Source organism: Solanum pennellii, chromosome 7, assembly GCF_001406875.1.
Source record: "Solanum pennellii chromosome 7, SPENNV200".
Taxonomy (NCBI): Eukaryota; Viridiplantae; Streptophyta; class Magnoliopsida; order Solanales; family Solanaceae; genus Solanum; species Solanum pennellii.
Genome location: NC_028643.1, coordinates 69,117,915 through 69,131,850, shown reverse-complemented (window position 1 = coordinate 69,131,850; position 13,936 = coordinate 69,117,915). Strand labels below are relative to the sequence as shown.

The 13,936-nt window shown below is 28.3% G+C and overlaps 1 protein-coding gene across 1 annotated transcript; it reads left to right on the top strand.

The window, feature by feature from the left end:
* The first annotated feature begins 8,558 nt into the window (after positions 1 to 8,558).
* On the top strand, positions 8,559 to 10,974 carry LOC107024603. The gene has a single exon (XM_015225590.2). The coding sequence runs from the start codon at positions 9,457 to 9,459 to the stop codon at positions 10,549 to 10,551; it is 1,095 nt and encodes a 364-aa protein (XP_015081076.1). The 5' UTR covers positions 8,559 to 9,456; the 3' UTR covers positions 10,552 to 10,974.
* Positions 10,975 to 13,936: the final 2,962 nt, after the last annotated feature.

The window sequence follows — 13,936 nt, the reverse complement described above, 5'->3', positions numbered from 1 at the left end:
TTATTTTTTCTTTGTAATCGAATTCAGGTAAGTGTTCATTGGATGAAAATTCATGTTTATTATTGCAATAATTATACAATGTTCTCTTGGATTTACAAATTTTGATTTATGAGCGTTCGTTATTGTGGTGTCGTAATATTTTTTTATTTTGAAAACTGGTTTCAAAATATGATTATTTTAAGCAGAAATTTCGTACTATACAATTATATACTTTTTGTTGATGTAGTATTTGTATATTATAAAGAAGATCAGTGTAAGCGAATACAAATAATCGTTGGTGATAATTGTATATAGCCATAAAGTAAGTGTTTTGCTTTTGATACAATTATATACTTTTTTTGTTGTAGTATTTGTATATTAAAAAAAATATCAGTGTAAAATCAATTCAGTAATTTGATTGTATAATAGTGTTGTATTAATTTTATATATGATCTCTTTGAATGATTTGAAATATATATATTTTTTTATAATTGTATAGATAATGGCTTCATTGGCTATTTTGGTTATGCATTCTGGTTAATGTGTGTACATGAATATAGTAGTTAAACATGGCAATATATACAACTGTCTAAATGACTTTGTATATACTCCAATAATATATAAACTTAATATATACTAACTTCAATAATTTGTATATAACTACTAAAATATACAAATTACAATCATATATGAAATTTTCCCATCTGTATAACTAAATCCAATTACTTTGTGTATATATGTATACAAAAACAAAAATAATAATGAGCCTTTAATATACAATCTGCTACTACCACTATTAAGACTTAGTATATTATTCATTATATATAACTTAAAGTATGTATAAAGTAATCAAATCCACAGACACATATACAAATATATAGCTAAAACATGTGTGTACTAACACATGCAATATACTATATACAATTACGTGAATACAAAATTTACTTAAACAATAATTTTTTGTATATTGACATCTAAGTAACAAAAAAATTGTATCTAAATTTGTTTTAAGCCACTACCTCATAATTATGATGTTCTTCAGATCCATCAACTTCACATGCATTTTTCTCTGAATCAATGTTTACTGCTTTCCTCTTTCTTCCTCCTTGTACAATTTTAATGCCTCTAGCTTTAGCATTGTTAATAACTTCTTGAACTGCCGTAGGGTCATTTTTTTCTTTGATCTCAATTCTTCCATTGTTTGTTCATGTTGAACTTGTTTTGATAGACCCTACATCAACCCCAAAATCTTGAGTTAAACCCATTAAAAACGATGGTAAATTGTCAACAAAATTGACATGCAATGGAATACCTCTGATAATCCTCATAGATGAAGATGATTCATTCATTCTGTGACTAATTTGAGATATAATAAGAACAAACAATCGATTATTTCATCAAAAAAAATATGAAAAAACATAAGAAACACAATACATATACAATTGTTGAATAAGGAAAAAAAGAAAGGATAACGACTAAAATTTAGGAGTACCTACGAAAATTGAATTCAACTTCGGGAGGGAGTAATTGAATTTTGGACAATTTGAAATTCAAATCGGATAGAAGTATAATTGTAGGAGAAAAAGGTGGAATATGAATAGGAGAGATAATATTGTTTTGTGTAAAATTATATAACAAATTAAAAAAAAAGATTTTTATACTATTGTTATATAATAGGTGGTGGACCCCATTAATTATAGCAAAAAAAGTAAACTATAATTATAAAAAGTAAATAAATTAAACTATACCCCTATTATATAATTATTTAAGAATGTTTGTCATTCCATATAATTTTCCCTACATAATTTACCAAAAGAAAACCTTATAACTTGCAAGTTGCAAATGGACCAACTCAAAAGTCCAACTAGCTCCCATGGGCTACTTCCAAACCCTTTATCTACCCAAGCCCAAAGTAATCTTTTGACTTCTTTTGTTTTTGGTTGTTATTTACTTTTAAAATTCATGCATAGGGAGTTTTGATGAGCCCTAGCTATTTACTTGGAGTCTTTCTTTAATATGCAAAGATGAAAAAGGTCTTTGATGAGCACTTATTTGTAGTGTTTTATTGAATATGATTCTTTATAATGTAAAGTGGGGAACAAGAATGTTCTAACTATAACTTTTTTTTACTTTGTTTTTATTAGGTTTGACCATTTTGTGCTAAAGATATATACTTTATCCTATATGATAAGCTTTTATTTGTTTGTTGGCTAGTGGTTGAATATATAGATTGGGCTACGTGTAAATTATAGGAATTTTATGTCACAACTATACTTCTTTATGTAGGAATATAGATCAAATCTTCGCTAATATCGCTTCGATCCACCTAAAATCGTAATACGCCCTGAGGAATTCCTACCGCTAGACTTTTCTGTACTCAAAGTAAATTGTCTAAGTGCTCTCCTCTGTATGCAAATAATTGATCAAATTTACTATTTATTTTTTAGAAGTGATATACATAAATTATACACTAATGATATACTAATTATACATAGATATATACATGTTATACATGAGCTATACATATATTGTATATCCACAAACTATTTTTAGTTTGAGTGGTTAAGTATATAGCTATTTATGTGAGCTCATGTTTTAGCTAGGAAGCCTAGATAAGAAGCAATTACATGTGAGTAATTAAACCTAAGAAGAAAGATCAAATTCTCAAGTCTTTTTTGGTGGTGAAATGAAGTCAACACATACTTTTTTTTGTAATACATCTATTGAGTTTCTGGTTTAATTTAAAATTTTACTTGTATCTATTGTTTTTAGTTTTTGTTTCCTCCTAACGATATCCAGACGAAATTGAGTGACTTTTTGCTTATAAGAAATAATTTAGTTACTTTTATGATACTTAGATAAAATTAAATGATTTTTTGTTGCTAGAGAAAATAATTTTAGTAATTTTAATGTAATAATTAAGTGGAGATTAAGTATGTTGTTATGGTTATTATTGGGGAAATTTATATAAATATACTATTAATAAAAAATATTAACCATTTATAGGAATAATATATATTTTTTTATTTAATCACTTTAATTCATTTATAATACAAGTTTAATATATATTACAAAGAACATTTTATCATTTACATAAAATACAAGTTTTAATGATAGTTAATACATTTATCACACATTTTAGTACACTTATAATATAATGTGTCAAATTTTTACCAAACAAACGTAATATATTTCAAAAAACAATTATAATTCATTTAAATTGCATACATAATTTAATTTTAATACATATTACAGATTTAACATAGTATTGCTAAAATGGTAATAAATAAAAAGTATAGCTAAAATCTGTAATTATTTATTAAAATGTATCAATTTATATAATTTTTCCTTATTATTACATGGCCCTTTTTCTCAACATCAATACTTGGCAAAAAAAACTACGAACGAATTAACGATAAAGTTCATAGCTCGTTAAAATTATTTTTTGTAGCGTCGGATTTAGTGTAATACGAATCTACAAATCATGCCTTTAGACATATATCAAGAAAAGGGCATCCTCCTAATCTATGAATTTCTTTGTGATAGAGCCAAACAAATTTTCTTTGGCTAATTTTTGTTAAATTTCGTATCAAATTAAATAACATTACATAAATTGAGACGTAGAGTATATCTTTATTGGGAATATTGTATATAGCAACTATTAATTCAAATTAAATGTTATGATCATAGTTTGATTTAATTGTACCTCATAGCAAATTGTTGTTATTTCACCTCTCTCCTGGTGAATCTCGCTCGCCACTCTCGTTCTCTCCCTCGCCTCTCTCGCTTTTATACAAACGCAAATGTATAAAATGCATTTGTATTTGTATAAAGCGAGAGAAAATTGTATATACACATATATGTTCGTTCCCCTCCCTCTCTTCTCCTAGATCTCGCTTGCTCACTCGCCTCTCTCACTTTATACAAAAACGCAAATATACAAAATGTGTTTGTATTTATATGAAGCGAGAGAAAATTGTATATATACATATATTTTCAATTTCCTCTCTCCCCTCTTTTGGTCTCGCTCGCCACTCTTCCAGATCTCGTTTGGTCGCTCATCTCTTTCACTTTATACAAACACAAATGTATACATTGTGTTTTGTGTTTGTATTTGTATAAAGCGAGAGAAAATTATATATGCAAATACAAATGCATATATTTTCATCCTATACACTAATGATTATACAAATACGATCTTTCACTACCAGTTTTCTTTTGTCTTTCTCTTTTTCTCGTTTTATACAAATACAGATTATACAATTGATCTTTTGTATATGTATACCAAAAAAGATTATACAACTGTTTTCTTTTGTATATGTATAGCGAAATTATACAACTACTTTCTTTTGTATATGTATACCGAAAATATGCATATTTATGTTTGATATGGAACGCAGTTGTAAAAATTGTAGATATAGCATATAAATATGATTTTTATGTTTGTTACATATGAAGATTACTTTATTATTTAGTAATCAATTTCTAAACATGTAATTAATATTATACTTTCTTATATTAAAGAGTGCTTTTCAAATGAAAGAATTCGTTGTGACAGCAATTTCGAAAAGACAAATTAGACTTGCTCCATTTGGACATAAGCTAGAACTTAACTTTAAGTTTTGTATTATATCTGTACTATACAAATGTCTAGTCTGATTTACACTACATATTTTAAAAGTATTTTTTTCAATCAATAAATTTTTTGTTTAAATAAAACTTGTCATATAAATTGAAACGAAAGTCAAACTATATATTACAAAATCAATTAGCTTTATATTCCAAGTATAGATTATGCTTTTCTTCACATAATTACCAAATATATTAAGACATGGTCCCCTCCTATTCTCCTTAATCCATGTTTTGACAACCTAAATGAGTAGTTAAGCAACACTACAAATCCCAAATAGTGGTCGGTTATCTTTGTCAAAGTTACTTTCTTCAAGACAATTAAGAGAGTAAATAATGTTATTTAAGACTCTTTTAAGAATGTTGTAGTCTTAATCTTGTGCAAAAGAATTCACATTTCATGTGAATTTCCTTTAGATTTGCGACATGTAGCACTTGTAATTTGTTGACATGTGGCTTCATTTTATTTTATTTTACTACTTTTACTGTTTTAGCAATCACTTTTGGAGGATTAGGATTGCAATTTCTTAGTTTTTGGTTTGAAGACACGTACTTCTGGTTCGATTAATTTGAATTTTAAATTTTTGTGTTTTTAATGAAGTTGATTTTAAAAATATGGACCAAGTTCGGTTTTCCTATGACTTTTGGAGGGTTATTCATAAATTAGTTGATCTTTTGTTTGATAACAAGAAGTAATTATTTAGGTTGAGCTAATCTAAATTCACGTTAAAAAAATTTAATTTTTTTAAAAAATAATAATTTGTAAATTTAATACCAAATAAATGAAAAAGATTTGTGCAAAATATCAACTTTGAAATATGATAACTTCATAAATAAAGAAAACATGCGGAGGTTTTAGTCAAAATCATCTTTAAACTATACCTCAAATTTTAAGTATATCCTTAAATCCTTTTCTCCTTCGTATGATGGACGATGTAGACGGAATGGATACTAGGAATACAAATAAAAATTGTGATGGAGTGATAAATATTTTTTCATCCTTAATTAGAGGTCTTGAGTTAAGGTTCTCCAGAATATGCAGTCGCCTTTGCTAGGGAGCGCACCTCTAAACTGAGACTTTATGACGCAAATTCTAATTAAGTCGGACTTTAATATGAGTACCAAATATCAGGTGGCAAAACCAACAAATGTATTAAGTGTTATTTTTTGTATTCAAGTTAGTAAAAATAGAAACTATAAAGATGAAATAGACAGAAAATAACCACAAAACTAATTGTGTATTCTTAAGAAATTTAATCCTTTCAAGTATCTGAGGTTTTAGATTAAACCATCCATTGTTAAAACGGATTAACTATCAAAGAAGTAGCGGTACCTCAAACTTCAATAATTTTAGCGAACTCAAAGAACAACAACGAGAGGACACACATACTCAGTCGATCCAAACTTTGATTTGTAAAAAAAATGTACGCAGAAGAGAGAAAGCTTTCAGTGTTTGAAAAATGAGAGAAACCTTCTATTTATAGCCAATTGCAGCAAGGAACGCATCCGTTCAGACAAGAGTGTGAACACATCTATTCAAACATGTCTTTCCAGAATATTTGTGTCTTTTGGAAAAAGAAGTGTTTGTTCGAAAGGAACATGTCCTTTCATAATGGCTTTATCGTTACAAGCGAATTTTCAAATAATTCTGTTATCGAAATTTAGTTAATTTATTGTTCCCTCCGTTTCAAAAAGAATGATCTCCTTTCCTTTTTAGTATGTTTCAAAAAAAAATGACCTCTTTCTTCTTTTGGTAATAATTTTCCACGTGGCATGTTTAAGACCACAGGATTAAAGGGTAATTTTGTACATTTAACCTAACTTTAATTTAGGACCACAAGATTCAAAGTCTTCTTTATACTCTGAACTATTATTTTTAAGAAAAAAGGAAATTAATTAATGAGATTAATTCAATAAATTTTGCCTAAAATATTATCACTCAATTGTCAAAGCCAGAGCGAGCGATGACAATGACTACTTAACTCTTTAAGAGCTAAACGAAGTGTTTCTTAATATAAGGACAAGACTTTCATTTCTTCTACTAATATGAAAGAAATAACTTTTCAGTTTTTCTCCAAATTGAATTCCCCCACGTTTTATAATTTCTCACTCATTTTTGTTTCCCATTCAAACCTTGCTAAAACTCAACGCTAAGTATATTTTCCATTTTAATTGGAAATGAGTTATATTTGGACAAGCCATATTGCCTTTAGTTAACAAAAAGAATAACCCCATTATCAAGAATGGACCTTGGAATAGGAAAATAGAATGTATTTTTTTCCTCTAAATTAAATTAACAAGTTGGTGCTTGGATGATGGGAGAGCCAAATTACTTGTAGGTGGAGAAATTCTTAATTACAATGTCCCACATGTTAAAAGCATGCAAAAAGCCATCATTAAAGGCACAAACCAAAAGAGAAAAAGCAAGGTTATTATTATTAGAAGAAGAAAAGATGCATTCTTGGTTAATTTGCAGTCTTTTTATGTCTATAATATATGATGGTCTATCAAGAAAGTTGAGAACTCCTTAATTTGAATGAAAACAAAGATTAATGGGGTTTGATTTGACTACATCAACACTAATCAATTTCATCAAGTAAAACACCAATCCATCCCTTTGTTTAACCAACAAAAACAATTCCAAACAATTCTATCGTCGAACAAATAGTTCATAAATAACCTTTTCGTTGACACACTAATTTTTACTAAAAAAAATATATAATGAAACTATATTTTAATTTTAAAAATACCACGTGACATTAAAAAATATCTCACCGACCCCTCTAGACTCTGCCCAAATGAATAAAACCTAATTCTTTTCATATTCAGCCACAAAAATAGGTTTGAATCCGATCCAAGTAAAAAAGGGATTGAATTACCTTAATTTGGATGAAATCCGGATGGAGTCTGAATGATTAAAACAATGTGTGTTTTTAAAACTTAGAAAATTAATTTTTAGAACATTCTTTTAACTGAATTTATTTACGAAAAAGATATATATACATCATTTGTTAGAGAACAAAGATACATATACACCATTTATTATAAAATAGAGTATATATACATCATTTATTAAACATCGAGAATAATATACACAATTTTTTTACTAAAGAATATATTTGATCTGAATCCTATAAATAAATGGTATATTTATCCCTTTTCCCAACATAAAATAATAATGTAGGCACTAAAGTTTTTGAATTTTCATCTACCTTCCTATCATTTCCCTCCTATTTCCCTACTTAACTAGACAATATAAAAAAAACAACTCTTTCCCCCATAAGATAAAATAATAATGAAGGCTACAAAATATATGCTTATAGACTATAGTATCATCTTTATTTTATGTTATTACCAGATATACAATTCCTGGTTAAATTTTTTCTACAGGCACAATTCAGGCATCACTTTGGTTCCTGACAAGTCTTGGTCATTGTAAAGTACTTCTATTAATGTCACCAATGAAAAATTTCCTCAAATTTTGACCAAAATTATGTCAGCTCTTTACTCACCATTTTGTCTATGACTTATTTTATCTCATTTTATATGACCTACTAGTTTTTAGTCAATTTTTAATAAAAATATATTTTTTATATTAAGTAATAATTAAATTTAAAATTTTTTATTTTACCTATGATAAAATTATTTATATTCATATAAATGTATGTCACTATTTGAATCACGAATTTAAAAAATGTTTCTTAAACTTCATGTTGAGTTAAACTAACTAATAGCAAACCTAAGATTGTTATTAAGGGGTATCAGTTACGAGGTCAATAGGATTAAAACACACAACCTCAATAAATTATTGTAACAACTTAATCACTAGACTAAACAGTTAACTTGTATAAAAAATGTCAATACATATATATATATATATATATTTAATAAGATTTGACCTTTATATACAACATCATTTTCAGAGAAATTACTTAATAGGTTTGATCGAATAATCAACGAACTCATATAAAATGAAACTGAGTAACTTACCTTGTTGAGAAAGCTAGATTCTGACTAGCTTATAAGTTACAGTTGCAGAAAGAAAGAGGGCAAAAAGAGTGATTGGTGGGTACTTAAACTCAGCCAATGCCACAGATAAGTGAAAAAAAGAAGGTTCTTTAGTTGAATAACAAAAGAAAAAGTTGCTGCATTTTATTAAGTTTATCCATCTGAATCTTCATAAAACTTTCAAGTATTTGTTGTTATAATGGTTTTCTTGGAATTACAAAGTTTTTCTTTTTTTGAATCATAGAATAGAATAACCATTGGGCTTGCTTTTTTGTGACTCTTTTTTATGGAAATTGGAAGTGTAAATGCCATGTGGTGAGCTCAGAGGTCAGCACATGGCTTTCTCATACTTCAAAGTGTTGAAACAGTAGAGGGGTTTTAGAATTTCAAGAGAATCAGTGACAGAGGAAGACCACTAGATTAGTGTTAGAAAAACCAAAAAAAAATACATTTTTTTAGGTGAGTCTATGAAGAGGAAACAGCACATCAATTAATTCTTGTTTGTAATTCTTAAATCTCATTATTTATAACCAACTAAACCACTTGTTTTTCTTCCATTTTACCAAGTTTTTGTATGCACTTGACTCAAGGTAGTTGAGTGCTATATTTTGTTTTTCTGAATCTTGAATATGTATTGTTTGACACTTACTTATACACTCTCAAATCAAGATTGGAAGTGTCAATCATCTTGTTGATTGTTCATCAAAGTTTCCATTTTTCCCCCCTTTTCTTTATCCAACATTTAACTTTTTCAAGTGCTACCTGATTGGGTATAATAACTTTTCTCTTTTTGTTACCCTTATTTCTTTTGCAAAATCTTGAAAAAAAAAAACAAATCAAATGTCTTGTACTATGTCTCTTCTCAGATGCTCAATACCATGGATTGCAGTTCTGGTTCCCCCATACTTGTTATTTGCCAGTTTTTCAGGTTATGGGGTTGTTTCTATTTCCATCACAACTTCAGTTTTGGTTGTATCTACCATAGCTTTCACATTCTCAAAACAAAAACATAAAATCCTCAAGAAATCATCAGTCCAAGAAGAACCTCAAAATGTTAACTTTGGACAAGTTGAGGAAGTTTTATCACTCCAAAATCCAAGAATTGAAAAAGGGGTTGCTCAAAATGAGATCTTTGGACAAGTTAAGCAAGTTTTATCAGTCAAAAATCCAAGAATTGAAAAAGGGGTTGCTCAAAATGAGATCTTTAAACAAGTTGAAGAAGTTTTGTCAGTCCAAAATCCAAGAATTGAAAATGGGGTTGCTCAAAATGACAACTTCAAACAAGTTGAGCTAGTTTCATCAGTCCATAATCCAAAAATTGAAAAAGGGGTGTCTCAAAATGGCAACTTTGGTCAAGTTGAGCAAGTCTCATCAGTCCAAAATCCAAGAATTGAAAAAGGGGTGTCACAAAATGGCAACTTTGGTCAAGTTGAGCAAGTTTCATCAGTCAAAAATCCAAGAATTGAAAATGGGGTTGCTCAAAATGAGAACTTTAAACAAGTTGAGCAAGTTTTATCAGTCCAAAATCCAAGAATTGAAAATGGGGTGACTCAAATTCATGATTTATTCTCAGAAAGTGAGAGTCTTGGTGGCCCCTTATCTTCAAGTGAAGATTCAGATATTGAGTGGCCATTCTCAGGTGAGTTAGAACAGAGTCCACTATGCTCAGATGGTTCAATTTCTGATGAAGAAAGCCTTATTGAAATAGCACTTCCAAGTGGTCAATTTGTAAAAGATACTCCCAAATTTTCTTTTCATCAACAACACCACCAAAAGGTAGTATTTGCAGATTTAGTACCACAATCCATCTTTCAACAACATTGCTTCATGGATTTCTTGGCAGATATAAGTGATGTCTATGAAGAAGACAACTTGATAGAGATTGACATATCCATGGGATCCATCAAATGTTCAGGATTTGAGATTTCAGCATAAATGTGGCTATAATTTAAATTTTCTTGATGTCTACTTGTCTAATACTAATTTGTTTTTATCAAGTTACCGATCAGAATTGTGGTAAAGTGATGAATACTCTTTCATCTCATTGAAAATCAAATGGTTTCAGGTTCGAGCTCCTGAATACAGAGTCATCTTTGTTAGCGAACGAGATCATTTCTGAAGTTTTTTATGGTGGTGGACTGATGAATACTCTTTCGTAGTTAATTAAGAGGTTTTGGCTCGGAATCCTAAATATAAAGTCGAATTTGTTAGAAAGTAGGAAAGTTTCTCAAGTTTTTTTTATCCTTGATGGATTTTGTGCTAGCCAAATTACATTTTCTATGGTTGTGAACAGTGAAGTTTGTGCTTGCTAATACATTGAATTTGCCCAATGAAAAGAGACTTTGGATACCAATCATATTTGTTTTATCTTAATGTACATTAAAGTGTTCTTAAAAGTTTAAAAGATCATGTTCCTAGGCAAATAAATAAATAAAGATTATTCTATTTCCATTTCTTTATGTCTTAAATCTTCTTTTTTTTGCTGTATTTGGCTTATCTTAGTATATTCCATTTGTTGAATCATATCTTAATCTTAGGATCTACATCACATGTACTGATCCTGTTGTAACATTTTCTTGATTTTCATTTTTGACATTTCAGATACACCAAGGAGTGTTAACTAGTCAATTTGGATAAACTTAAAAAGAAATAACAAACTAAATTCATTTTTAATAATCACAGCTCCCTTTTTTAGATTCAGATGATAATAACTTTGATTTATATTTTATGATATATTTTTTTATTAATATGCAAAAAAAGAATAAAATTTATATTAATTTTGTATAGTTTCTTAATATCGAATTAATGTAATTTAATTTAATTTTAAAAATTTGTAAAATTGTTTTTCAAAAAGCGCAACATAATAATTAAAAGTAAACAAAAAGAATAGCTTTTAAGTCAAAAAATAAAAAAATAAATTTTAAATGACGGTAAAAAAAATAAAAAGTAGGGTTAGTCTTAGTTTTGACTACTTTTAATTTTAAACTTTTCTTAAAGTCATTTTAAATTTTATATTAAGTTATTTTTAATTTTATTAAAATCTCTTAAAAGCTAAAATTAATTTTTAAAAGTAAATTTAACCATCTTTTAAATCCGTCCAAATAGGCTCTAGTTCAAATTTTCTAAACATAAAATTTGCGTATAACTTGTTACTTATTGGACTTTCTTAATAGACTCGTTATTTCCGTGGTTCAAGAACCAAGCTCTATAACTCAATTCTTATAGATAGATAGAAGTGAGTATGTTGTCTTTCAAATTACCCTATGATTGCGTGTATTGTTTTTGATAGAGTGGGGTTGATTAAGGTCGAATCATATTAAATCACGCTTCTGGTAAAAAATAAATTGGCTAGAATTTGAATAAAATAATATTTTGTCTATGTTATTTTATGTTTTTGAACATTTTTAACGTGTAAACCTTAATATCTTTTAATAAAAAATAAAAAAAAATCAGTTTTTTTAAATAAAAATGATATATAGACATTTTAAATTTCTAATTAAATTCTCACTAAATTTTCTGATCATTTAGCATTATTCATAAAATGCATTTTTTACCCAAAGTGATTGATCTTCTTGGAAAAAACGATATCTTAGTCCATAATTTTGAGGGATTCATAGCATGACAAATGTTCGATCCAATTTTAATGTTTATTTAGGGAAGAACAATACAAAGTGTGACACTTTAACAATTTAGGAAGGTAAAGGGGTTGGGGTCACAAACGGTGGCTGAGCCAGAAATTTCTTAAAGGGTGTTCAAAACTAACAACTTGTTATGTTAAGGGTGTCCAAAACAGGTTATTTAATCATTTCGTATATCATTTTACTTGTATATATGCTATTTTTTTCTCCGACGAAGAGTTTCCAATCGAACACCCTTGACGCTATATGGCTACGCCACTGATCACAAACATGGCGGAGTAGTAAATAAATAATTATCTCAAAACCATTTATATATAATTTAGCAAAACAAAATAGGAATCAGAAGGGTGGGGAGTTGGGTGGCGGGAGTGGGATAATTAAGGGTTAGGGGCAACAAACATAGAACGTCAGTTATAAAACTTATTTCCTACTTCCATTAAAAAGTCATTTTCCTTATTTTTAAGAGAAAACGTTTCCAAAGATTTTGTCCAATCAAACATGAACAAATAAGAAAATATTTTTTCTTCGAACCAAACATACCGACCCGGAAACGGAATGGACCGGAACCTCTGGTTCAAGGAAATATTGGGCCGTCCGGTCTGAGAGATTTCTCTCTCTTTTCATTAAATATGGGCTTTCATGTAGCCCAAATGTTCTCACTAACTCAATAACAACATTCTTAACATCATATTGCAATAAAAATCAACTTTTTTTTTCTCGTAATTAATGTTTTATGTTATATTTTATCTCTCTATAAATTTTTTTTACTTATAATAGCAACAACCATCCTTATAACAATTTTATTTTGTAAAATTATCCTTCTATAACATAATAATTAACCATTTTTGTAGGAATAAAATCTCTTAGATTATTATCTCAATAATAGATTTAGAAATTTTGACCAACCATTTTGATACTTCAATGCATTATTTATAACAAGAATATTATCATATGAATATCTATATATATCTATTAAAAGATTTATGTTCTTTATATAAAATGTGATTTTATATGTTTTAGTTATAACTACCAATCACTATGATAGCTAAGATAATTCAAAACTACCAAAATTGTTATAAGAATATTTAAGGGAAAATTGTATATAATAGCAAACTAATAACCTAAAATAAATGGAGTAACTAGAGTTTGATTTAATTGTGCTCCATAGCAAACGTTTGCAAAAAATTGTCAGGCGCCTCACTCCCAAATATCTCGCTTGCCACTCTCCTCCAGTCTCTCCCTCGCTTTCTCACTTTTTATACAAACACAAGTGTATAAAAATTGTTTCTAATTGTATAAAGCAGAGAAAAATTGTATAAATACATATATTTTTGTTCCCCTCTCTCCCCTCTTCCAGATCTCGCTCGCCAGTCTCCCAAATTTCGCTCGCCACCCTCGCATTTCTCACTTATACAAACAGAAGCGAAATGTATAAATTGCATTTCTGTTTGTATAAAGCGTGAGAAAATTGTATATACACATGCAAGTACATATATTTTCGTCCTATAAACTTATAGTTATACAATAAAAATACTCCCTGCCCAGTTTCTTTTGCCTTTCTCTCTTTCTCATTTTATACAATTTTCACATTGTATCTAATTTCTCTCTTTCTCGTTTTATACAATTCGATTCAATTGTATATTCCTTGTTAAGTCTCTTTTGTCTTTCTCTCTTTCTCATTT